The sequence below is a fragment of the Mytilus galloprovincialis genome, chromosome 7 (genome assembly GCF_965363235.1).
Source record: "Mytilus galloprovincialis chromosome 7, xbMytGall1.hap1.1, whole genome shotgun sequence".
NCBI classification, from domain to species: domain Eukaryota; kingdom Metazoa; phylum Mollusca; class Bivalvia; order Mytilida; family Mytilidae; genus Mytilus; species Mytilus galloprovincialis.
Genome location: NC_134844.1, coordinates 58,950,121 through 58,977,610, shown reverse-complemented (window position 1 = coordinate 58,977,610; position 27,490 = coordinate 58,950,121). Strand labels below are relative to the sequence as shown.

Below are 27,490 nucleotides of genomic sequence, written 5' to 3'. Positions count from 1 at the left end.
AACATTTGTGCTGCAACCATGGTTACAGTAGATAATTCCAAAATTCTAAAAGCGTACATCTCAATGCCACATGTCATGTTATATATCAATACAGTTTCATTGACTTTGGTGCGCTACTCTCTGAGAAAATGCTGATTTTATGCATTTTTCCATAGGATCAATGCAAAACTTGGCCCCAGTTTCCATGACAACGGCGGCCATTTTGAACTATCCATATATTGTCTTGATATCTTGGCATACTGGAGAACATTTTCATAAAGTTTCATCCAGTTGGATGTTATAACGAAAGAGTTAGAATTTTTGATATTTTAGCTTGTTTCCATGGTAACAGCGGCCATTTTGGAAATTCCAAAGTCAAATGGGACATCTCCATATGCCAGTCAATATTTGTGTGAAGTTTCATTAACTTTGGAGCATTTTGATTTTTTGGACATTTTTGCTGTTTCCATGGTAACGGCGGCCATCTTGAAAATGCCATACCCCGATTGCAAATCTGCACATGCTGGTTAACATTACGGTTAAGTTCCATTAACATTGGTTCATAAAATTCCAAGATATAAGCTGGACAAAAATAGTGGAAGAAAAAAAATAATAACTAGATTTGCCATTGCAAGCAATAGCGGATGGCACCCTTCCCACATTGCTAGGCGAGCGGCAGCCTGTTTCAAAATTTTTTTGCTGTTTCCATGGCAACAGCGGCCATTTTGAAAATTCCAAACTCAAAAGTCAAGTCTACATAAGCTAGGCAACATTTGTTATAAGTTTCATTAAATTTAAATCATTTTGAAGTTTTTCATATTTTTGCTGTTTCCATGGTAACGGCGGCCATTTTGAATATTCCAAAGTCAAACCCCCGCTGCAATTTTTTCCCTCCATAATCATATACCCTTTAATATCTCTAGAATAAATTAAACATTAATGTTCTGGAATGTTCTGTGAAAATTCAAAGTTTTGACCTTTTTGCATTGTTTCCATGGTAACAACAGCTATTTTGGAAATTCCAACTGCAAATGCCACATCTTCCAATGTTGCTCATCGTTACTGTGAAGTTTCTTGAAGTTTGGAGCATTTTGAGATTTTTGAAATTTTTGGTGTAGTTCCCATGGCGACATAGTAGTTCCAATGAGTGCCAAAATCATCCAACACCTGTATATAGTGGGCACCTACATTGTATTAAAATATGATGATTCTGAGTTAAAGCATTACCATACAGTTCACCGAAACTAAAAACTGTATTTTTTCACATTTGTTCTGTTTCCATGGTAACGGCAGCCATTTTTTACCATTCCAATGTCTCTTGCACAACTTCACATGGCGGTTCATATTATGGTATAGTTCCATCAACATGGGTTTGACCAATTCCGAGAAATAGCATGGACAAAATGTGTGGAAGAATAAAAATAACTAGAATTGCCATTGCAAGCAATAGCGGATGTCACCCTTCCCCCCATTGCCACTAAGCGGCAGCCATTTCAAAAACTTTTAACAGTGAATGCACATATATTCATGGCAATACATCTTTCTGTAAATTTTCAGTACATTCAGAACATTTTATAAAAATTTACATTTCTGCTGTTTCCATGGCAACGGCAGCCATTTTGAAAATTCCAAAGTCAAAAATCTCATCTATACATGCCAGCTAACGATAATATTAAGTTTGATTAAGTTTGGAGCATTTCGAAAATATTTAACATTTTTGCAGTTTCCATGGCAACGGTGGCCATTTTGGAAATTCCAACTTCAAAAGTCTGATGCAGTCTTGACAGTCAACAATCATATTAAGTTTCATTAATTTTGGAGCATTTTGAAATTTTTGAAATATTTGATCCTGTATCCATGGTAACATAGTAGTTCCAATGATTGTCAAAATCATTCAAAACCTGGATATAGTGGACAACTATATTGCATTAAAATTTGATGATTTTAAGTTAATGCATATCAAAGTTTTTCACCAAACCCGGAAGTTTTTGGAGCATTTTGACCTTTTTGCATTGTTTCCATGGAAACGGCAGACATTTTGGAAATTCCAACGCCAAATTCCACATCTACCAAAGTTGCTCATCGTTATGCTAAAGTTTGAAAAAAATTGGAGCATTTTCATATTTTTGAAGTTTTTGGTGTAGTATCCATGGCAACATAGCAGTTCCAATGATTGCCAAAATCATCCCAAAGCAGTATATAGTGGGCACCTACATTGTATTAAAATCTAAAGATTTTAAGCTTAAGCATTCTCAAACAATTCACCTAACTCCAAAATTATATTTTTTCACCATTTTTCCGTTTCCATGGTTATGGCAGCCATTTTTTAGTTCCAAAGTTGCACTGCAACTGGAAAGTCAGGGTTCCTTGTTATAGTGCACCATCGTTCAGATTGGTTCCTTTGGCTCCAAAAAAACTGCCGGACAAAATTAGGTGGAAGAAAAATAATAATAATAATACGGAAAAAGAAACAGAGGAAAAGCAATATGTCACCCGACATTGTCGATCGGGTGACATAATAATAACTAGAATTGCCATTGCAAGCAATAGCGGATGTCACCCTTCCCCAAATTGCCATTAAGTGGCAACCATTTCAAAACAACTTAACAGTGAATGCAGATCTATGAATTGCGATATATCTTTCTGTAAATTTTCAGTACAATAAGAGCATTGTCAAAAGTTACACATTTCTGCTGTTTCCATGGCAACGGCAGCCATTTTGAAAATTCCAAAGTCAAAAGTCTCATCTATACATGCCAGTAAACAATAATATTAAGTTTCATTAAGTTTGGAGCATTTTGAAAATATTTGACATTTCTGCAGTTTCCATGGCAACGGTGGCCATTTTGGAAATTCCAACTCCAAAAGTCTCATGCAGACTAGACAGTCAACAAATATATTAAGTTTCATCAAGTTTGAAGCATTTTGAAGTTTTTGAAATTTTTGACATTTTGGCTGGTTTCTATGGTAACACAGACCATTCCAAATTTTTAATGGCAGATACTCCATTGGTACATGGAAGGGAACATACCATCAGAGTTTCAATGAATTTGACCTACCATTTTAAGGAAGTAAATGCCACTTTTAAGGTTTTTTAAAGCGTTTTGACCATTTTTGCCTTGTTTCCATGGTAACACAAGACATTTTCAAAATTCCAACGCCAAATTGCACATCTACCAATGTTGCTCATCGTTCCTGTGAAGTTTCATTAAATTTGGAGCATTTTGATATTTTGGAAATTTTTGGTGTAGTATCCATGGCAACATAGTAGTTCCAATGAATGCCAAAAATCATCCAAAACAAGTATATAGTGGGCACCTACATTGTATCAAAATATAATGATTCTAAGTCTAAGCATCTCCAAATAATTACCTAAAACCAAAAAGTGGAATTTTTCACAATTTTTCCGTTTCCATGGTAACGGCAGCCATTTTTAATGGTCCTATGACCTACTGCAACCCGAAATTTTGTGTTCCTCATTATAGTTGACTATCACTAAGATTGGTTCCATTGCCTTCAAAAAATCTGCCGGACAAAAATCATTGGAAGAATAAGAATAATAACTAGAATTGCCATTGCAAGCAATAGCGGATGTCACCCTTCCCCCCATTGCCACTAAGCGGCAGCCATTTCAAAAACTTTTAACAGTGAATGCACATATATTCATGGCAATACATCTTTCTGTAAATTTTCAGTACATTCAGAACATTTTATAAAAATTTACATTTCTGCTGTTTCCATGGCAACGGCAGCCATTTTGAAAATTCCAAAGTCAAAAATCTCATCTATACATGCCAGCTAACGATAATATTAAGTTTGATTAAGTTTGGAGCATTTCGAAAATATTTAACATTTTTGCAGTTTCCATGGCAACGGTGGCCATTTTGGAAATTCCAACTTCAAAAGTCTGATGCAGTCTTGACAGTCAACAATCATATTAAGTTTCATTAATTTTGGAGCATTTTGAAATTTTTGAAATATTTGATCCTGTATCCATGGTAACATAGTAGTTCCAATGATTGTCAAAATCATTCAAAACCTGGATATAGTGGACAACTATATTGCATTAAAATTTGATGATTTTAAGTTAATGCATATCAAAGTTTTTCACCAAACCCGGAAGTTTTTGGAGCATTTTGACCTTTTTGCATTGTTTCCATGGAAACGGCAGACATTTTGGAAATTCCAACGCCAAATTCCACATCTACCAAAGTTGCTCATCGTTATGCTAAAGTTTGAAAAAAATTGGAGCATTTTCATATTTTTGAAGTTTTTGGTGTAGTATCCATGGCAACATAGCAGTTCCAATGATTGCCAAAATCATCCCAAAGCAGTATATAGTGGGCACCTACATTGTATTAAAATCTAAAGATTTTAAGCTTAAGCATTCTCAAACAATTCACCTAACTCCAAAATTATATTTTTTCACCATTTTTCCGTTTCCATGGTTATGGCAGCCATTTTTTAGTTCCAAAGTTGCACTGCAACTGGAAAGTCAGGGTTCCTTGTTATAGTGCACCATCGTTCAGATTGGTTCCTTTGGCTCCAAAAAAACTGCCGGACAAAATTAGGTGGAAGAAAAATAATAATAACTAGAATTGCCATTGCAAGCAATAGCGGATGTCACCCTTCCCCAAATTGCCACTAAGCGGCAGCCATTTCAAAATTGCTTATCAGTGAATGCACATATACACATGGCAATCATTTTGTGTAAATTTTCAGAACTTTCAGAGCATTTGATTAATTTCACATTTCTCCTGTTTCCATGGTAACGGCAGCCATTTTGAAAATTTCAAAGTCAAATGTCTCATATTTACTTGCCAGTGAACAATAATACTTAGTTTCATTAAGTTCAAAGCATTTTGAGATTTTTTTCTTTTTTGCAGTTTCCATGGCAACGGTGGCCATTTTGGAAATTCCAAAGTCAAAAGTCTCATCCACACTTGCCAGTTAACAATCATATTAAGTTTCATCAATTTTGGAGCATTTTGAAAATTTTGAAATATTTGATCATGTATCCATGGTAACATAGTAGTTCCAATGATTGTCAAAATCATTCAAAACCTGTATATAATGGACAACTATATTGCATAGTAATTTGATGATTTTAAGTTCAAGCATACCAAAGTTATTCACCAAACCCGGAAGTTTTTGAAGCATTTTGACCTTTTTGCATTGTTTCCATGGAAACGGCAGACATTTTGGAAATTCCAACGCCAAATTCCACTTTTACCAAAGTTGCTCATCGTTATGCTACAGTTTTAAAAAAATTGGAGCATTTTCATATTTTTGAAATTTTTGGTGTAGTTACCATGGCAACATAGTAGTTCCAATGATTGCCAAAATCATCCAAAACCAGTATATGGCTGGCACCTACAATGTATTAAAATATGATGATTCTGAGTTAAAGCATCTCCAAATAATTCACCAAAACCAAAAAGTGGAATTTTTCACATTTGTTCCGTTTCCATGGAAACGGCGGCCATTTTTTACCATTCCATAGTAAGGTGCACAACTTCAGATGGGGGTCCTCATTATAGTAGAGTTCCATCAACATTGGTTCCATTTTACTCCAAAAAACCTGACGGACAAAAAAAGGTGGAAGAATAATAATAATAACAAAGAAACACTAGATTTGCGATTGCAAGCAATAGCGGATGGCACCCTTCCCCTATTGTCAGGTGAGCGGTAGCCATGGTAACGGCGGCCATTTTGGAAATTCCAAACTCAAAAGTCAAGTTTACATTAGCTAAGCAACATTTGTTATAAGTTACAATAAATTTGAAGCAATTTGAAGTTTGTTGTATTTTTGCTGTTTCCATGGTAACGGCGGCCATTTTGAAAATTCCAAAGTCAACCTGCTGCTGCAATTTGTTCTCACCATAATTATATACCATCATTTAAAATAAAATGTCTCTAGAATAAATTTAACATTGATGTTCTGGAATGTTCTATGTTAAACATTTCGCCTGTTTCCATGGCAATGGCAGCCATTTCTGAATTTCTAAGTATTGTTGGTACCTCGGGGCCCCACCACCAACCTTTGCACAAAGTTTCATAAGGTTGGCTCTTATAACGAAAGAGTTAGAATTTTGATTTTCTTTTACATTTTTTTAGTTTCCATGGTAACCGCGGCCATCTTGCACATTCCAAAGTCAGGTGCACAACTTCACATGGTGGACAACATTATAGCATAGTTTCATCAAGATTGGTCCATCCATTTCCGAGAACTGTCTTGGACAAAAAGTGTGGAAGAATAAAAATAATAAAAATAATAAGAAAAAAAAGAAACGAACAATAACAATATGTCACCCCAACTCCGTTGAGGGTGCCATAATAAGAAAAGCAATATGTCACCCGACATTGTCGATCGGGTGACATAATAATACGGAAAAAGAAACAGAGGAAAAGCAATATGTCACCCGACATTGTCGATCGGGTGACATAATAACAAAGAAACGGAGGAAAAGCAATATGTCACCCGACATTGTCGATCGGGTGACATAATAAAAAGAAAAAAAAGAAACGAACAATAACAATATGTCACCCCAACTCCGTTGAGGGTGCCATAATAAGAAAAAAAGAAACGTAGAAAAGCAATATGTCACCCCAACTCCGTTGAGGGTGCCATAATAACAAAGAAACATAAGAAAAGCAATATGTCACCCGACATTGTCGATCGGGTGACATAACAAAGAAACATAAGAAAAGCAATATGTCACCCGACATTGTCGATCGGGTGACATAATAAGGAAAAAAAGAAACGTACAATAACAATACGTCACCCCAACTCCGTTGAGGGTGCCATAAAAAGAATCGATGAATAACAATACGTCACCCCAACTCCGTTGAGGGTGCCATAATAAGAACTGAGCAAAAACAATAAGTCTCCAAACTTTGTTTGGGAGACTTAATAACCAGTCAAACATGTATTTAATTCTACATAAAAAACAAATAAACAACATATTTTATTGTGAGATGTCAGAACTTCCATCAGAACTGTCAGGTTAAACCAGATGCTCCGTAGGACACAGCTTTAAATGACCGCAGAGGTTGGCCCCTGAACAGTTGGGGCATGTATGGACACAACGTTCAAGCTGGATTCAGCTCTTAATTTAGATTGTGATTAAATAGTTGACACAGCATAGGTTTCGGACACAGAATGAATGTGGTCTAATGAACTAAAAGAAATTGTTTTGCCTTTTTGCAATTCACTATGCTGTTGAAAATTAATCCTCTCAAAAAAATGTTTGAAGAAATTTTCTTTGTATTTATGAAATTCTGAAATGAGAAAAATTCCTCCCCCCTTTCCAATTTTTTTTCCACATTCCCCTTTCCCTTTTTCCAAAACTGATCTCAATTCAAATTTCTAATAGAGTTTGCAACAATAATTACTCATTTAAAAACATCATAAAATATTAAAATGTAAAACTAGAGGCTCTAAAGAGCCTGTGTCGCTCACCTTGGTCTATGTGCATATTAAACAAAGGACACAAATGGATTCATGACAAAATTGTATTTTGGTGATGGTGATGTGTTTGAAGTTCTTTCTTTACTGAACGATTTTGCTTCTTACAATTATATCTATAATGAACTTTGCCCATTAGTAAAAGAGAACTATATTTGGTAAAAATTTACATAAATTTACCAAATTAATGAAAATTGTTAAAATTGACTATAAAGGGCAATAACTCCTTAAGGGGTCAACTGACCATTTTGGTCATGTTGACTTATTTGTAGATCTTACTTTGCTGAACATTACTGCTGTTTACAATTTATCTATAATAATATTCAAGATAATAACCAAAAACAGCAAAATTTCCTCAAAATTACCAACTCAGGGGCAGCAACCCAACAACCGATTGACCGATTCATCTGAAAATTTCAGGGCAGATAGATCTTGACCTGATAAACATTTTTATTCCATGTCAGATTTCCTCAAAATGCTTTGGTTTTTGAGTTATAAGCCAAAAACTGCATTTTACCCCTATGTTCTATTTTTAGCGGTGGCGGCCATCTTGTTTGGTTGACCAGGTCATGCCACACATTTTTTAAACTAGATACCCCAAAGATGATTGTGGCCAAGTTTGGATTAATTTGGCCCAGTAGTTTCAGAGGAGAAGATTTTTGTAAAAGATTACTTTAATTTACGAAAAATGGTTAAAAATTGACTATAAAGGGCAATAACTCCTAAACGGGTCAACTGACCATTTTGGTCATGTTGACTTATTTGTAGATCTTACTTTGCTGAACATTATTGCTGTTTACAGTTTATCTCTATCTATAATAATATTCAAGATAATAACCAAAAACAGCAAAATTTCCTCAAAATTACCAATTCAGGGGCAGCAACCCAACAACCGATTGACCGATTCATCTGAAAATTTCAGGGCAGATAGATCTTGACCTGATAAACATTTTTATCCCATGTCAGATTTCCTCAAAATGCTTTGGTTTTTGAGTTATAAGCCAAAAACTGCATTTTACCCCTTTGTTCTATTTTTAGCCGTGGCGGCCATCTTGGTTGGTTGACCAATTCATGCCACACATTTTTTAAACTAGATACCCCAAAGATGATTGTGGCCAAGTTTGGATTAATTTGGCCCAGTAGTTTCAGAGGAGAAGATTTTTGTAAAAGATTACTTTAATTAAGAAAAATGGTTAAAAATTGACTATAAAGGGCAATAACTCCTAAACGGGTCAACTGACCATTTTGGTCATGTTGGCTTATTTGTAGATCTTACTTTGCTGAACATTAATGCTGTTTACAGTTTATCTCTATCTATAATAATATTCAAGATAATAACCAAAAACAGCAAAATTTCCTCAAAATTACCAATTCAGGGGCAGCAACCCAACAACCGATTGACCGATTCATCTGAAAATTTCAGGGCAGATAGATCTTGACCTGATAAACATTTTTACCCCATGTCAGATTTGCTCTAAATGCTTTGGTTTTTGAGTTATAAGCCAAAAACTGCATTTTACCCCTATGTTCTATTTTTAGCCGTGGCGGCCATCTTGGTTGGTTGACCGGGTCACGCCACACATTTTTTAAACTATATACCCCAATGATGACTGTGGCCAAGTTTGGTTTGATTTGGCCCAGTAGTTTCAGAGGAGAAGATTTTTGTAAAAGTTAACGACGACAGACGACGACGGACGACGACGACGGACGCCGGACGCAAAGTGATGGGAATAGCTCACTTGGCCCTTCGGGCCAGGTGAGCTAAAAAGTGCTTGTAATCACTGAATGTTAAAGATTGTTGGTAGTAAAAGTGAATATACATTGTATATTGTATAAAACAATGATTTAAGTTGATTTAACTACTATTCTGGACAAAGAAAGATAACTCCAATTAAAAATTTATTGCTATTACACAATATTTTGCAATTAGATATTTCTTGCTATTGCTCAATACTGTGCAATTGAAAATTTCTTGCTTTTGCACAATACTGTGCAATTGAAAATTTCTTGCTTTTGCACAATATTGTACAATTGAAGATTTCTTGGTATTGCTGAATACTTTGCAATTCAAAATTTCTTGCTAAAGCACAATACTTAATATAATAATTTTGGATCCTGATTTGGACCAACTTGAAAACTGGGCCCTTAATCATAAATCTAAGTACATATATAAGTTGAGTATATCAAAGAAGCCCAAGAATTCAATTTTTGTTAAAATCAAACTTAGTTTAATGTTTGACCCTTTGGACTTTAATGTAGACCAATTTGAAAACAGGACCAAATATAAAGAATCTACATACACAGTTAGATTTGGCATATGAAAGAACCCAATTATTCATTTTTTGATGAGATCAAAGTTTAATTTTGGACCCCGATTTGGAGCAACTTGAAAACTGGGCCATTAATAAAAAAATCGAAGTTCATTTTTAGATTCAGCATATCAAAGAACCCCAATGATTAAATTTGTTAAAATCAAACTAAGCCTAATTTTTGACCCTTTGGGCCCCTTATTCCTAATCTATTGGGACCAAAACTCCCAAAATCAATCCAAACCTTTTATGGTCATAAACCTTGTGTTTAAAGGAGTAGGTCCGGTAAGGACTCATTTTGGCCTCAAATTTCAGTTTCATCTGACGAAAGATTTTAACCACTTTTTAAACACTTAAGTGTCTATTTCACTTGATTAAATTAGTTTTTGTGAAAGATTTTAACTAATTTAGTCATTAAAAACGATCCGATTTAAGCTCAAATATGAAAAATCTCTCAAATATGCCAAAAAACGTCACTTTTCAGATGGTTTTTGTCAAAAATGAAAGTGGCCGCATCCGTGTTCATCCACAACCTTTATATATGTTATGTATTATCATAAAATACAACTTACATTTCCATATTAAGGATGAACACGAATGCGGCCACTTTCGTTTTACACGGAAACCGTCTAAAATTAAACTAAAATGATAGAATTTTGAAGATTTCAGTAATTTAGCATGACTAAATTGTGCTACAACCCGATATATGTGTATTGTATTGTCAAAAACAGCCCATATTTATGAAGCAGAAGCATTCAACTGTCCAATAAATAACTAAAAGTTTACATTTAAACAATTTTGTAAAACTGTTATATTTTGGGGCCAAAAAGGGGTCTTACCGGACCTACTCCTTTCATAGATTTCTATTTACTTCTACTAAAGAAATGGTGCGAAAACCAAGAAAAATGCTTATATGGGCCCCTTTTTGGTCCTTTTATCATAAACTGTTGGGACTTCAACTCTCAAAATTATTCCCAATCTTTCTTTGGTGGTATTAAACCTTGTGTTTAAATTTTATTGATTTTTATATACTAATACTAAAGTTATAGTGCGAATTTCTGCCCTTTTTGGCCCCTAATTCCTAAAATGTTGGGACCAAAACTCCCAAAATTAATCCCAACCTTCCTTTTGTGGTCAGAAACCTTTTTTTTAAATTTCATAGATTTCTATTCACTTTTACTTAAGTTAGAGTGAGAATACTAAAAGTTTTTCGGACGACGCTGACGACGGCCCCTACGTGATACCAATAAACGACCAAAAAACTTTCTCTGTTTGAGGTCGTTTAAAAATAACTTGTATCAAGAAACATAAACAAAATTTCTATCAATGGACTCAGCTGGACAAGACAATTAAAATGAGACCTCACATTATATAATTCTAACAAATATTTGTTGTCCATTAAATATGTTTGATTTACAGTGATTCAGTAGAATGAAAAAGGTGAAAAAAATATTTTTTCAAGAATCATTGAAACAAGTTATATTTTCTGATTCAGTGCGAAGAGACAAGAAAAATAAGATCCCACTTTATGTAATTCTGTCAAGTATTTGTTATTTTAAAAAGATGTTTTACACTAGATCTGTAAAAGTAACATTATCTGACTAAAGATGTTAACACAACTTATTCTCATTAATTTCTCATTCAAATCAGATGTTAACAAAATATTTTTTCTTCAGGAAACAAAAAAAAAGTCTTTACTATCTGAATCAGTTCTGTGTTACAAATAAAATGAGAACCCACTTTATATAATTCTAACAAATATTTGTTATCCATTAAACCTGTCTGATTAACAACATGATTTTGTGTAGATTCTGTATAAAGTGATGTTTGTTCAGAGTAAGGTGATTATATCTATCATTACATTGGAGTCTTTGGCTTCTAATGGACTGCCGTAGCTGACGAGATACCGCACTACCTCCAGGTGTCCTCTCTCAGCTGCCCACATTAATGGTGTCTTTCCATCCTGTAATATCAACATATAACAGACATCAAAACTTGTGTCATAAACTGGACAATGTTGTGTAATAAATATAAACAAAATATATATCATATGAATCAGTGGTCAAAACTGAATAAAATTACCAGTCACACTTGTGTATTTATATTCTACATAAACAACAAATAAACAACATGTTTTATTGTGAGATGTCAGAACTTCCATAAGAACTGTCAGGTAAAAAAAAAAAATAAAAAAAAAAAATGTAAACAATATTTTTATCAATGGACTCAGCTGGACAAGACAATTAAAATAAGATCCCACTTTAAATATATTGTCAATTATTTGTTATTTTTTAAAATATGTTTTACATTAGATCCGTAGAATTAACATTATGTGACTAAAGATGTAAACACAACTTGTTCTCTAAAACTCCTCATTACAATCAGATGTTTACAAAATAATTTTTCGTCAGGAAACAAAATAAAACCTTTACTATCTGATTCAGTTTTGTGTAACGAATAAAATGAGACCCCACTTTATATGTGTTGTCCATTAAACCTGTCTGATTAACAATGATTAAGTAAAAAGATCAAATTAAAAAAAAAAACCTTTTTCAAGAAACAAAACTAGAGGCTCTAAAGAGCCTGTGTCGCTCACTTTGGTCTATGTGAATATTAAACAAAGGACGCAGATGGATTCATGACAAAATAGGATTTTGGTGATGGTGATGTGTTTGTACATCTTAATTTACTGAACATTCTAGCTGCTTACAATTATCTCTATCTATAATTAACTTGGCCCAGTAATTTCAGAGGAGAAGATTTTTGTAAAAGATTACTAAGATTTACAAAAAAATGTTTGAAATTGACTATAAAAGGCAATAACTCCTAAAGGGGTCATCTGACATTTTCGGTCATGTTGACTTATTTGTAAATCTTACTTTGCTGAACATTATTGCTGTTTACAGTTTATGTCTATCTATAATAATATTCAAGATAATAACCAAATACAAGCAAAATTTCCTTAAAATTACCAATTCAGGGGCAGCAACCCAACAACAAGTTGTCCGATTCATCTTAAAATTTCAGGGCAGATAAATCTTCACCTGATGAACAATTTTACCCTCATGTCAGATTTGCTCTAAATGCTTTGGTTTTGAGTTATAAGCCAAAAACTGCATTTTACCCTTGTGTCCTTTTTTTAGCGGTGGCGGTCATCTTAATTGGTTGACCAGGTCACGCCACACATTTTTTAAACTAGATTCCCCAATGATAGTTGTGGCTTAGTTTGGTTTAAATTTGCCTAGTTGTTTCAGAGTAAAAGATTACTAAGATTTATGAAAAATGGTTAAAAATTGAATATAAAGGGCAATAACTCCTAAAGGGGTCAACCGACCATTTCAGTCAAGTTGACTTATTTGTAAATCTTACTTTGCTGAACATTATTGCTGTTTACAGTTTATCTCTATCTATAATAATATTCAAGATAATTACCAAAAACAGCAAAATTTCCTTAAAATTACCAATTCAGGGGCAGCAACCCAACAACGGGTTGTCCAATTCATTTGAAAATTTCAAGGCAGATAGATCCACACCTAATAAACAATTTATCCCCCATGTCAGATTTGCTCTAAATGCTTTGGTTTTTGAGTTATAAGCCAAAAACTGCATTTTACCCCTATGTTCTATTTTTGGCCTTGGTGGCCATATTAGTTGGTTGACCGGGTCATCAGACACATTTTTCAAACTAGATACCCCAATGATGATTGTGGCCAAGTTTGGTTAATTTTGGCCCAGTAGTTTTAGAGGAGAAGATTTTTGTAAAAGTTAACGACGACGGACGACGACAGACGACGGACGACAACACAAAGTGATGGAAAAAGCTCACTTGGCCCTTTGGGCCAGGTGAGCTAAAAAAAAAAAGAGTGATATTTTCTGATTCAGTACGAAGAGACATGAAAAATAAGACCCCACATTATATAATGCTGTCTAGTTTGTTATTTTTAAAAGATGTTTTATGTTAGATCTGTAAAATTTACATTCTAATATGTTGTCCTTATTACGCTTTGTAAACACAGCCGTGTTGTAATGAGCATAAAAAATATGTTTGACACATGCGCACGAACTTACTGTGTATATTAATGTTATTTTCATCGCTATCCTTTAAAATGTATACATTTAAGCAGCTAGCATAAATTTTTATTATAAAATTTTATAAAACAACATATATTTACCCTGCTCATAGTTTTTAAACTTATGAAATATGAAATGTAATGCACAAACTCCTCGGGGAGGAAACAGGAAAAGCTAAACATTTTTACACTATTTTCGTACGCTTCGACCTATAAATTACTGTATTTGTCCTATTAGAATCGAAATATTTCCTTCGTGTCATGCTCTATGCTCATTTTGATATGGTAGGCATTATATTTGACCACATTTTACACCTCACTAACGCTCAGTGTAAAATATCAACAAATTTAATGCCTACCCATGTTAAAATGAGCATAGAGCATGACATGAAGGAATTATTTCTTAATTATCCTGATTTAGAGTAATTTATCGCAATTTGATTGGCTGATATTGTCCTTATAAATTTCAGTACAATTTTTTATAACTTCAATTGGAATTATTTCTTTTATTTAGTATGTCAATTGGAATTGTCTCCCTTATACCATTGTCCTAATAAAAATAATAAAATTTGAGTTGTTTCAAATAGTCTTAATATTAAAAAAAAATTGACAGATTTAGATTAAATATCTATATATATCATTTTTATATTTGGTTGATATTGTCCTATTATTGAATTTGAATATACTAATATATAATATAACATTATCAGGATAAATGTGTCACACAGTGTTCAATTGTCCTAATGCATAATGTATCGGGTCAATAAAATTCATATCGGGTTTGGCTTCGTATTAGGACAACTGCACACTGTGTAACTAATTATAATATTGTCTGACTAAAGAAATGAACAAAACTTGTTCTCATCAACTTCTCATTAAAATTAAATGTTTATAAAATAATTTTTCGTCTGGAAACAAAATAAAACCTTTACTATATTATTCAGTTCTGTGTTACGAATAAAATGAGACACCACTTTATATAATTCTAACAAGTATTTGATGTCCATGACACCTGTTTGATTAAGAGTATTTTGTGTTGATTCAGAATAATGATCAAAGCTTAAAAAGAATTCAGTGGTATTTTTATGTAAAATGTTTTTGTGGTGTTAATAATAACACTTACTTCATATCATATGTGCTGTTGTATATAAAGTAATATGGCAATGGTGTATGTTTGTGTTGAGTATAAGTGAAAATCTGCAATAATCCATGTTTGTTTTGAGTAAAATATTAAGTTTGCATTGCCTGTACGTGTGATATGGCCATTTAAATTGTTGGTGTTGAGTATAATAGTGTCATTGCTATGTCACATGATGGTGTTGAGTATAAAGGTGCCATTGCTTTGTCACTTGTTTGTGTTGAGTAAAACAGTGCAATTGCTAGGTCACATATTGGTGTTTAGTATAAGAGTGTCATTGTTGTCACATGTTGGTGTTGAGCATAAGAGTATCTTTGATATGTTACATGTTACTGTTGAGTATAAGAATGACATTGATATGTCACAAGTTTCTGTTGAGTATACTGTAAACCAACTAATTTCGTTAGCGATTTATTTTTTCGTGACTTTTGGGAGTAGACAAATTACACGAAACTTGAGATTTTTCCATATTAAATTACATCAAGTAAATTTGAGAATCGTGAAATTAAATCGCAGCGAATTATACTAGAAAGGCCTAATTGCGAAATAAAGTATCCACGAAAAATAAGTTGGTTTACAGTATAAGACGGTTATTGCTATATCAGAAGTTGGTTTAAGTGTGTCATGGCTATGTCAAATGTTTGTGTTGAGTATACAAGTGTCATTGCTATGGCACCTGTTGGTGCTGCGTGTAAGAGTTTCATTGCTATGTCACAAGTTGGTGTTGAGTAAATAAACTCATCATAGATAACAGGACTAAATATAAAATAGTGTCACGACTAGGTCACATGCCATTAAAAAAACAATGAGGATTTTTACTTTTTGTTATATATTTTTATATTAGTTAAGTTTAAAATCATAACACAGTTGTCATAAAATGCTGGATAGTCAGGGCTTGCTTGCTGCCAAATTTCATGAAGATATCTGAAACCACTGCAGAAAAATGCTAAAAAAAACAGGCCATTTTTGTCAGGAGTGTTACACTTTTAACGTGACATTTAAAACTGTAAAGTTTCTTCATTTTACTGGCTGTCTTTCAATTATCTGTCCTGAAAAAAGCTTATTTTCATATTTTTCTCAAATTGTTAAATTCATGTCAGGAGTGTGACGAATTACATCTGAATGGTTAATCCATGAAACTTCTTTAAACATACCATTTTAAATCAAAATTACAATTGTTCTATTTTGTACAAAATTCATTTCCTCACTTTCCTTTATGATATTATAGTTGTAGACACTTATTTCATTTGATTAATTTGCATCACTGTGCACAAAAAGAACATTTAAGTCCTAAGTAATCCTTGGTAGATGTTTAAAGACATTTGTCACAATCCTGACATTTTTGGGTGCCTCTCTTTTTTTTTAATGGCCCTAAAAACAAAGTCCTGTTTTATGGTAAAAGATATCCGTAAATGAAATCAATGATATAGCAATGTGTTAAGTGAACTTTTGTGCAAGTTTAAAGCATTTTCAATCTTTGTGAAATATGTCAGGAGTGTGACAAAATACTGAAAATAGAAGGTTTTTTCTACATACAATTACATAAAAACATTCCAATGAAATGACTTTTTTTTTTTGCAAATGATCACAAAAACTCGGGGGTTTCAAAGTTTACTATTTTAACTGAAACATATTACTCCAATCACTAGTTATTGTTTTAAATTTAGCTATTCAATTTGATTGTTATTATATGATTAAGAAGAAAAGATGGAAATTTTGGTTTTAAATTTTTTCTTTTTATATTGACTATCATATGGAAAAGTTTTGAGCAATGTTTTCTTGACTGTTTTATTACCAAACTTGTATGATTTCGGTTCAATTTTTTTGAGATGTATGTTATTAAAATTTAAGATTATTCAATGTGTCTGTTTCATTCTGCCTGAAACTTTGGAATTATAAAATTTAAAGTATCGGTAATAGGGCAAGACAACAAGAAATACAAAATATTGAGTTTGAAATTGGACCCCCATATCACACTTTTGCCTCATTTTTTTTAAATGGCCCAGTTACGAAGTATCAGACAGCAACCATTTGACAACCAAACTGGAGTGGTATTCGTCAGTGTAATAAAGTAAATCACAATATTTCAGTTGTATACAGATAGGAAGTATCAGACAGCAACCCTTTGACAAACACACTGGAGTGATATTCATCAGTGTAATGCAGTATTTCCTGTTTGTTTTTTATGAATCAATTCAGTGTAATGTTTAGGGACTGTTGTTTATTTTTTGTTTTGCCATGGCATTGTCTATTCTTCTTCTACTCATATGTTTTGATTGTCCTTTTGGTATTTTTTTTCTTCACTTTTATACTTGGGTAAACATTTCCTCCATAATGACGCCTTTTGACGCCACCCCCCTTACTCCATAATGACGCCTTTTGACGCCACCCCCCTTACTCCATAATGACGCCTTTTGACGCCTGTGTAGTACCTCAGTTGAAACACTTTGACGACAAAGTGTCTGCAGTTGACTTAATAAAATTTGTATCCAATATTAAAAGAAATATCATAGGAATATCTGACTTAAATTTATTTGATGAAATAGTTGTTTTTTGCAATTCCTTAATATTTTAAAGTATATGTTCAGCATTTTATTATAAAAATCCTATGCGAATCAAATATGCAAAAAAAAAAATTCAATGGAGGAAAGGGTTAATATATTGGTAGTGCATATTGATGTTTCTCACTGTTTGTGTTGAATACAAAAGCTGTTTACTGGTATATATAGGTGTTGTGTAATAATGTTTCACACTGTTTATATGGAATAAAAAGAGTTCTATATACATTCAGTTGTGTAATGATGTTTCTTTTAAATATTTTGAAGACAAGAGTATTTGCAATAGATTCAACACTAACATGACTAACAAGGGTTATGTTTAACTGGTCCATAGTGTGTGTACTATATAATAAATACCTTTATATGTGTTACACATTGTACTTCACTTACCTCTCTTAAATCTAAATAAGCTCTGTTCTTTAGACTTAGTTCTACCTCTTTTACTTTCCCCCTCTTTGCAGCTGTAAGAATATTCTGTAAGCAAAACAAAGCTTTTACGTTTTTCTTTAGTATATAAAAAATGTATAATTAATGTAATAACTGAATGTATCAAGTTACATTTTTTTCATTATAGTTTATATCAAATACAATGACTACATAGAGAATGAAATTGTTGTCTATAATTTCAGTTTTTTTTAATGTTTATATAGAATCATATTCAAAACAGTGTGGTCCTGGCCATTGATTGACGACCTAAATTATCCCATTGACTAGGACAGATAAGGTGAACGTTTGTCTGTAACGACCATTGCTCACTACTTACTTATTATAGAATTTAAACTGTGGGGTCACCAAAGGTTCTTAACGCCTTTAATAATAAAATAATTCGAAAAATTATTCAGGAATAACCTTTTATGTTTTGATTTATATTATTGATATAAATCAACACATCGTATTATTCCGGGTTCGTTTTTCGAATTGCTTTTTTAGGTGTTGAGAACCTTTGGTGACCCCACAGATTCAGTGTCTTTAACAAGTACATAGTGAGCAGTGATTGTTACCGACAAACGTTCACCTAATCTGTCCCAGTCAATGGGATAATTTAGGTCGTCAATCAACCAAAAGTCTTTAGACAAATGTATTATTCTTCAGTTTTGAGATCAGCCTCAAATTTTTGTTGTGGTTCCTGTTGCTCAATCTTTAATTTTCTATATAATGTTTTGAAGACTGTTGTATTTTCATTGTTTTTCATTTTTTGCCATGGTGTTGTCAGTTTCTCTTTGACTTAAAAGAGTTGGGAATGTCCTTTGATATCTTTCCTCTCTTCGACTTAAAGAGTTGGGAATGTCCTTTGATATTTTACATATCTTCGACTTTAAGAGTTGTGAATGTCCTTTGTTATTCCATATTGATAAAATATTAGTAGGTTTTTCTATATGAATGGGATTTTGAATAAATAAGCATATTCACCTGCGGAAAAAGGATATTCACCGTGCAAAACGTCGCATGCTTTTACCTGTATAATTTTGGTAAAAAACGTTTGATGTACAATTGGTTTTGGTAAATATTTTCCATTCGTTGGCCTCAGTGAATATCAGTTTTTCAAAAGTCAATAAAACCACACATTTACCTCACCAAAAGACAGTAATTGTATAATATCTTACGTCTCTTCGACTTTTACAGTTGTGAATATCCTTTGATATCTTACGTCCCTTCGTTTGTCTCCTGGAATTTTGTATATCATGTATATTGAACTTCATTTCACTGTCTAAAAGAGTTGTGAATGTCCTTTGATTCTTTACGTCTCTTCGACTTTTAGAGTTGGGAATGTCCTTTGATATCTTACGTCTCTTCGACTTTTACAGTTGTGAATATCCTTTGATATCTTATGTGTCTTCGACTTTAAGAGTTATGAACATCTGTTGATATCTTACCTCCCTTTGACTTAAAGAGTTGTGAATGTCCTTTGATATCTTACGTCTCTTTGACTTAAAGAGTTGTGAATCGATGTCCATTGATATTTTGCATATCTTCGACTTTAAGCGTTGTGAATATCCTTAGGGCTCTTTGTTTGTCTCCTGGAATTTTGTATATTGAAATTCTTTACACTGTTGTCTTTTTGATTTCTCCTGTTCTCCCCCCTAAGAATACTACACGCCTGTATCTTTCTGTACAGTTTATAGAAAACATGAATCACATGACATAGGTCAAATGACACTGACTTTTAAAAAGAAAAACTTACCCCATTCCAACTTGCCATTATATCCTGTAAACGAAAATGAAACCATAATGTATTTTTTATAAAAATAAGGAGATATGCTTACAAATGAGACAACTATCCACTTAAGTTCAAATGAAGTGGATGTAAGCAATTATAGGCAAAGGTACGGCCTGCAACAATGAGAACAAGAGGCTGTCAAGTGACACCAAATCCGATTTTCCTGCAGAGGTCGAACCCTGAACAGTTGAGCAAGTATGAACACAACATTTAAGCTTAAACAATGTTAAAACAGCTCTGAATTGGGATTCTGATTGAATATTTAAAATAGATTAGTATCTAATGAAAATGATATTTGCAAATCAACCACAAACAGGATCAGATGAAAAACAAACATTAACACATATAACAAAATAAAATTCAAACAAAACAACTGTGACACCTACCTTCATAACACACATGACTTAAAAAAAATGATTATAAGAAATTTTGATGTTATCATTACTGGTTCGTGGAATAAGTTTGAGTAATTTCCCTTTTAACAGGTTCGAACTCGCGCATATTTTCGACAGGTAAGTCTGTAGTCTCTGTATAATTCCACTAGACCACGGGTACTGATATAAATTGATATTTAAATAGGGTATCACTCTTATAGCGTATATCTGCGCATCATGTAAATATAACGGAATTTGATGAGACTGTTATTAGAGAGAGAGGGTTAGCGCTATAGAACCAGGTTTAATCCACCATTTTCTACATTTGAAAATGCCTGTACCAAGTCAGGAATATGACAGTTCTTGTCTATTCGTTTTTGATGCGTTTTGTTATTTGATTTTGCCATGTGATTCTGGACTTTCCGTATTGATTTTCCTCTGAGTTCAGTATTTTTTGTGATTTTACTTTTCAATGCATGTCAATAAACTGTATTTCTGTCTTTTTGTTATCTAATGAAATATATAAACACTATAAAATCAAGGAACTGTAGATATTACTTACTAGTACAATTCCTTTATAAAATAAACATCAATGTACATATTACACTTATCCCTTTTAAGGTATAAGGCCTTTCCCTTTTCATCATCTTTTGGTTTTATGATTATAATGGTATCATACTATGATCACTTAATATTTGTTTGATTATAAATGGTCCAAATATACATCAGCATTTAACTGACTCTTATGTGATTAAAGTGATTAAATACGACTGTAAAACTATTTCTTTGACTGTGAAACCGGAAACAAAATCGTCAACTTTAGAGAAAAAATGAAATATAGATACCTCTAAGATTAAAAACAATATAGTTTGGTATAGAAAAACATTAGAAAAAAATCATTCTGGGTACTGGGCTTGAACTTGGCACTGTTAATATCACTGTTTTATCCTTCGGTGCCAACGACTATACGATCACGGCTATGAACAGCTTACATGACACAATGCAAAATTGACATAACTATATATTGTACCTTTGAATCAAAAGCAATTCTGCTTGGGTTTTAGGATGCATACCACAAATAATACTAGTTCATTAACTGATTGACGATGGGTGACAAATGCAACAACGTTAAAAAAAATCAAATCAAAATGAAAGGGAACCAGTTTAAACAAAACGTATATTTAATATTTCAATGATGACCAATCATAGTATCTATTGTTTCAACAACTGGTGAATTGGTGTTAATGTGAATTTTACACTTCATTTAGTTTTAAAATGTTTATAGTAATTTAGAATGTGTGTTGGTTTTTCAAGAGTTTATCTTTATTATTAAATGTGTGTTCTAAATTCAATCAAACGAGCCATTGAATTTATCATATATATATGGAAGTGTTTAACGACCTTGACTAGCTTTTCAGCCCTCGCACGGTCGGTTTTAAAAATGTCTACAACACTCTGTATTCCCAGGCGGTCACTCATCCAAGTACTAACTGTGCTCGACGTTGCTTAACTTCGGTGATCGGACTAGAGAATTAATCATTAGGTTGCTAAATACTATATATGTAAATATTAAAGGTTTCTAAATGTTGGTAATTAAAAATATTTAACTTTCCAAAAAAGATTTTTAAAATTCCATATATTAGTTGTATGTCTTTTTGAATGAATTATAAATACTAAAATCTAATCAATATAAATTATTTGTAACAAGAGGCTGTCACAACGACAGCAAACCGGATTTATTAACATTTATTTGTGTCCTGGCAATATCACAAGAACCATTACTGATGAATGGTGAAAGTGAAAATCGTCAATATCAAATTTGACCTCCATTTTGTCATCCGTATCAACATATTAAAATTTGAAAAGCTTAGATTGAATGGTTCATGAGTAAATGCAACAACCTGAATGGAAACGCCATTTTACGATCTTTCAAGAACCATAACTCCTGAACGGTAAAAGTCAAAATCGTCATTATTGAACTTGACCTCTATTTTGTCATCCGTAACAGCATATTAAAATTTCAAAAGCTTTGGTTGAATGGTTCATGAGAAAATGCACGGACACGACGGGAAACACCATTTTTCAATCTTTCAAGAACCATAACTCCTGAACGGTAAAAGTCAAAATCGTCATTATTGAAATTGACCTCCATTTTGTCATCAGTAACAGCATATTAAAATTTCGGAAGCTTTGGTAGAACAGTTCATGCATAAATGCACGGACACGACTGGAAACTCCATTTTTCAATCTTTCAAGAACCATAACTCCTGAACGGTAAAAGTCAAATTCGTCATTATTGAACTTGACCTCCATTCTTTCATAAGTAACAACATATTAAAATTTGGGAAGCTTTGGTAGAACAGTTCATGCGTAAATGCACAGACAACTCCATTTTTCAATCTTTCAAGAACCATAACTCCTGAACGGTAAAAGTCAAAATCGCCATTATTGAACTTGACCTTCGAATAGTTGTCAGTAATAACATATTAAAATTTTAAAAGCTTTGGTTGAACGGTTCATGAGTTAATGCACTGACAACATTTGATTGCCGCCCGCCCGCCCGCCCGCCCGCCATACATCCCCAAATCAATAACCGACATTTTTGTCACAAAAATCCGGTTAAAAATTCAACATTGAATGAATTAATCATTTACAAATACAAAATCTGGTAACAAAAAGGGAAGATTACTACACATTTAAGTTAAATTGAACTTATATTAAGTTAAATATAAATGTGAACCGTGTGGATCTAGTTAGTTCCAGCTATTAGACAATAAAAAAGACAAAATACAGAATTATTTTCATCAAATTCAGTTGATTCATTGTCAGATCATGAAACAGATAGTCGTTTTACTAGAAATGGGTTAAGCTAGAGTATTGATAAGAAGTAGTGGATTCGAAAGCGATAATCAACTCGCGACTTAAGTCGGATTATCGTTTACGAATTCACTGCTTCTTATCAATTCTCTAATACATAATTAATAATTCCAAATATTTTTCTTTCATTTGTCACAAAATAATATAAATCTGCAACGTATCTATCAATGTCAACAACTTCAAATGCAATGAAATATATCCTTAAATAAAAATAGATTATTGTCTAATTAAAAGAGTTCACGTACTTCCTTATTTTTTTTTTTATATATATAGCATTCAGAAAATTAGTCTATACAGAATAACAATCAAACCTACCACAAAACTCTTCAAATTATTTACCAAAAAACGAAAAAAAAAACCACCAAAATGTCATTTATGATTAATAGACAAGAATTTAGACAACCAAAAAACTTGTGTGTTTATGGTAACCTGACCAACCTTAATTTTTGAATATTAAGTAATAGGCTAGAGGGTCAGTTATTTAAATTATAGAGTTAGTTTTTATAGTTTTAGGTCACTTTTAGAATTGCATTTCCTTAGAAACATCTATTTCAGGAATTATATTTATTATTGTAAACCTATATATCATATGAATTATTATGGATGCCTGTTTAATGTTTAATAAACAATTAGTTATATAATGGAGTACCTTTATATGTGAGCTAGTGAACCAAATCAGTAACCCCGTATCTCAAAGACTTCCTATAGAAGTAAATCCCGCTCCTACATAAGTAACCTTGTTATATACTTGATGTCATAGTAAAATACCTTAAATTTAAAATCCAACAGTAAAAGACAATAATGATAAGACATTCAGTATAATAAATTAAATAACACGTAGCTGAGAGGGAGATAGAGCAGATTTGTTCCCCTAAAAAAAAACATTGTCAACCTTGGTTTCGCCTCAGTTGACAATGTTTTCTCGGGGTTAACAATCTGCTCTATCACCCTGTCAGCTCTGTGTTATTTATATAATGATACCTTCCAATTATGGAACACCTCCTCAACAAATATTATCCAAGTGGGGAGTTAATTAAAACTAATAAATTGTATGTCACGAAAAGTTTTTCACAAAAAACTAAAAATATTTTAGATTCACTGTACATGGATAAAATCTAAAAAATATTTGGGGACTTATAAACTAACTTTGTAGATTCACCATACACAATTTAAAGGTAAAAATAGCTGGGCCTTAAGATATCAAATATGTATTTTAGGATTCACTGTTCACGATTAAAATCTAAAAATATAGGGTACTTTATACAATAGAAAGCAGGACACCCTGCCTCTACCTTTACACATATATCGATATATGTATATAACATGTATAATGATCATCTCATATCTTTCCTTATTGCACTCATATATATGCTGATATATTTAAGGAGACAGTTAGTATGACAATATTATTTTCCTTATAATTTCCATACACACTTAAAAAAAATTATTACCAATTACATTGTAAAAGTTCCAAAAAAGGGGATAAAAGATCCTCAGTTTCAACATAACTTGTTAACAACAGTGGTTAAGGGTGAAAGAAACATGTGAAAGTAAAGTCCTTCACTAATTATCAATACAATTAAATACCTAAAGTGAAATCTGTTGGTACGAGTTCTTCAACCGTCAATATGCGATTACATGTGAGCCTTCATCAAACTGTAATTGCAACTTCAGCCTGTTATTGTTAACTCTGTCTGCAAGGCCTTAATGCCACTTTATATAAAATACCCCTTCTGCCACCAGCATTTTGACCAGTGAATCAAAATCTAAAAAAAAATTAAAAATTAAAACATGTAAACAGAATAGAGAATGGAAACAAGGAATGTGTCAAAAAGACAACAACCCAACCAGAGAGCAGAAATCAGCCAAAGGCCAACAATGGGTAATCTACACAGCGAAAAAAATTCGCACCAAGAGGCACACTATATCTGCCCCCTCCCCCTAAAGGCTAAACAATAATGATTACTAGTTCAGCAAAATAGAAGCCACGTATGTTTGTTATTTGTAAAATAAATCATCAATATTTTTATTTTTAGTGGGCTCTAGGGAACTCTTGAAACTTTGTGCAGAAATTAAATCCATAGCCATGATAACTAATTTTTGAATTTAATTAATACTTTTTTCAATAACCATGGTAAATCAATGAGACGAGGCTTTTAAGGGATAAACTTGGCTGTAATAACAAGGTTTTGTTATGAAAGGCATGTAACTTACTATATGAGACACTTGGAAATTACTGGGAAGCTTGAACAGAACCTTATTACATGCTCTGATCATTATGTCTTACAATAAATTAAAATACATTGTAATTAAGCATGTATATTTCTGAGCAAATGCTTCGTAGTGATGAAGAGAAGCTGTAATAACACCCTTTAGTTATTACAGACATACATATACTTTTTCTGTAATAACATAGGTGTACTATGCATGATTGGAAAACTATGAACTGTTATATCTTTCTTATACATAAAGAACATAAAGAGTAGACAATAGTAATATCAATAGAAATTGTACACATTTTAACAAAACTAATGATGTAAATGTATATTGTTACTTTGAAACATGTAGCATACATGTATCACAGTTCTTTGATTTTTTAGTCCACAATAACAAATGTATGTTATTTTTCTGTAATAACTCTATAGAGTTAAATTGTATATATCCTAGACTGAATGAACCATATAAAATGAGGTCAACGTTGAGTGAAAGCTGCCAGTTTGACATGTACATCTTATAATGATGTCATATACATGATATACATGATATACAAATAAATTGGGAATATTCCCATGGAACATATAAATTGCCCCCGCTTGCATATCATATCAAGTTATAAAGGGAGATAACTGAAGAACAGTAAAGGTCACTATCAAAATTTGGTTGAGGCTAACTTAAGTTAGAGAAAGGAAATGAAAAATTCAGCACCTTAAACATGTGTAAAGGGGCATAACTCTAGAACGATTTAAATGAAGCACCAACATTCAAACTTGATCTGTGCTTTGTGGAAATAAGCATTGTGTATAAGTTTCATAACATTTGGTTGAGGCAAACTAAATTTAGAGAACCTATACCAACTTTGAAATCCACAGACATGTAGGGACAGACAGACGCACAGACCGACAAGGGCATAAATATAGAGGACCTATTGCTTACAGTATTTGAGGTATGATAGATAGTTTATTCTCATAAAACCATGAATTACATAGGTTACATTGAAGTAAAAAACATGCATATGGACTTGACCCATACAAATTTAACCTTGTTCACTGATCCATGAATAGAAAACTGTCTGACGGGCACTTAAGGACCCTGCAAGGTACGCACATACCAAATATAGTTATCCAATTCATCATTATAAGAGAAAAATGGAGAATACTAATAATCTTAATTTTGTTTTTTCAAGTAGTCACTGAACCATGAAGTGAAGTCAAGGACAATGGACATATGACAGACAGAAACTTCATAACATGAGGCATCTATATCTAAAGTACGAAGTATGAAGGATCCAGGTCTTCTACCTTCTGAAATATTGGACTTTTTAGAAGTCTCATATTTACGACGCTGCCGCTGCCACTGCATCACTATCTCTATGTCAAGCTTTCTGCATAGCCTGGACAAAAACTGATTACATGCATGTTTTTTTAAGTCCCAGGACCATGACTTAGCCAAACAATCATCTAAATGGACCAAAAATAGAACTTGATCTAATAATAATAAATAATAATAATAAATAAGCTTTATTTAGAGTCGGCAAGGTATACAAACATAGACAAACATTATAGCTCTGATGAGCTTTTAACCGACATAACTTGTCATTGTTAAACAAGTTGTTGCAAGTACTCCACATGTCGTAGAGAAAAATACACATGGGCGTAATATGCACCAATGGCAATGAGAAGAGTTGTGCCATAAGGACATAAGATTGAGGATTGTAAAAGTTTGTTCAAAGTAATTAAGCATGTCACTAGGATATTTTAAGTTTTTATCAAAACATAAAGGGATTATGCTTTGATTAAATATATTCTAGTTTGCCTATGATAGTTATATTTACATAACATGTAATCTTGATTATTTCAATATTAGTTTGGATCGGAGGGTGTTCTTTATTTATTTCAAAATTCACTCTACAAACACAGATATATCCATGTCAGTGCCAACAGTGATAGGTGTAGTCCGAAATTACTCTGACGTCTAACGGCTGTTTTGCCCTAGCCCCAGTTGGACGTCAGAGTAATCTTGGACTATGATCAGGTCAGGAATAACCACAAATTGGGGGATTATACTTCAATTGACGTATAATCCACCAATTGACATATATATATGGGTATAGACCAATTGACGTATAATGCAAGTTTTTTGTAATAAAATGCTAGTATGAGATAGGAGGATGATTTTGCAACTTGCAACCTATTTCATGACCCTTATTGAGTCCCCTGAAAGTTTCAGTTTTGTAGTTTGGTCAAAGCCTGCTGCATCTCTTGAGAATGCATGTGTACAAC

The 27,490-nt window shown here is 32.8% G+C and overlaps 1 protein-coding gene across 2 annotated transcripts in view; it reads right to left on the bottom strand.

The window, feature by feature from the left end:
• Positions 1-27,490, bottom strand: part of LOC143083389 (uncharacterized) — a 169,602-nt gene that overhangs the window by 94,572 nt on the left and 47,540 nt on the right. For both annotated transcript variants that reach the window (XM_076259647.1, XM_076259646.1), the window contains exons 2-5: positions 24,579-24,757; positions 19,705-19,728; positions 17,913-17,996; positions 11,618-11,719 (exon numbers count right to left, since the gene is read on the bottom strand). In XM_076259647.1, the coding sequence (XP_076115762.1) occupies positions 11,618-11,719; positions 17,913-17,996; positions 19,705-19,722 (204 nt within the window). In that variant the 5' untranslated portion in view covers positions 19,723-19,728; positions 24,579-24,757. The remainder of the gene's footprint in view (positions 1-11,617; positions 11,720-17,912; positions 17,997-19,704; positions 19,729-24,578; positions 24,758-27,490) is intronic.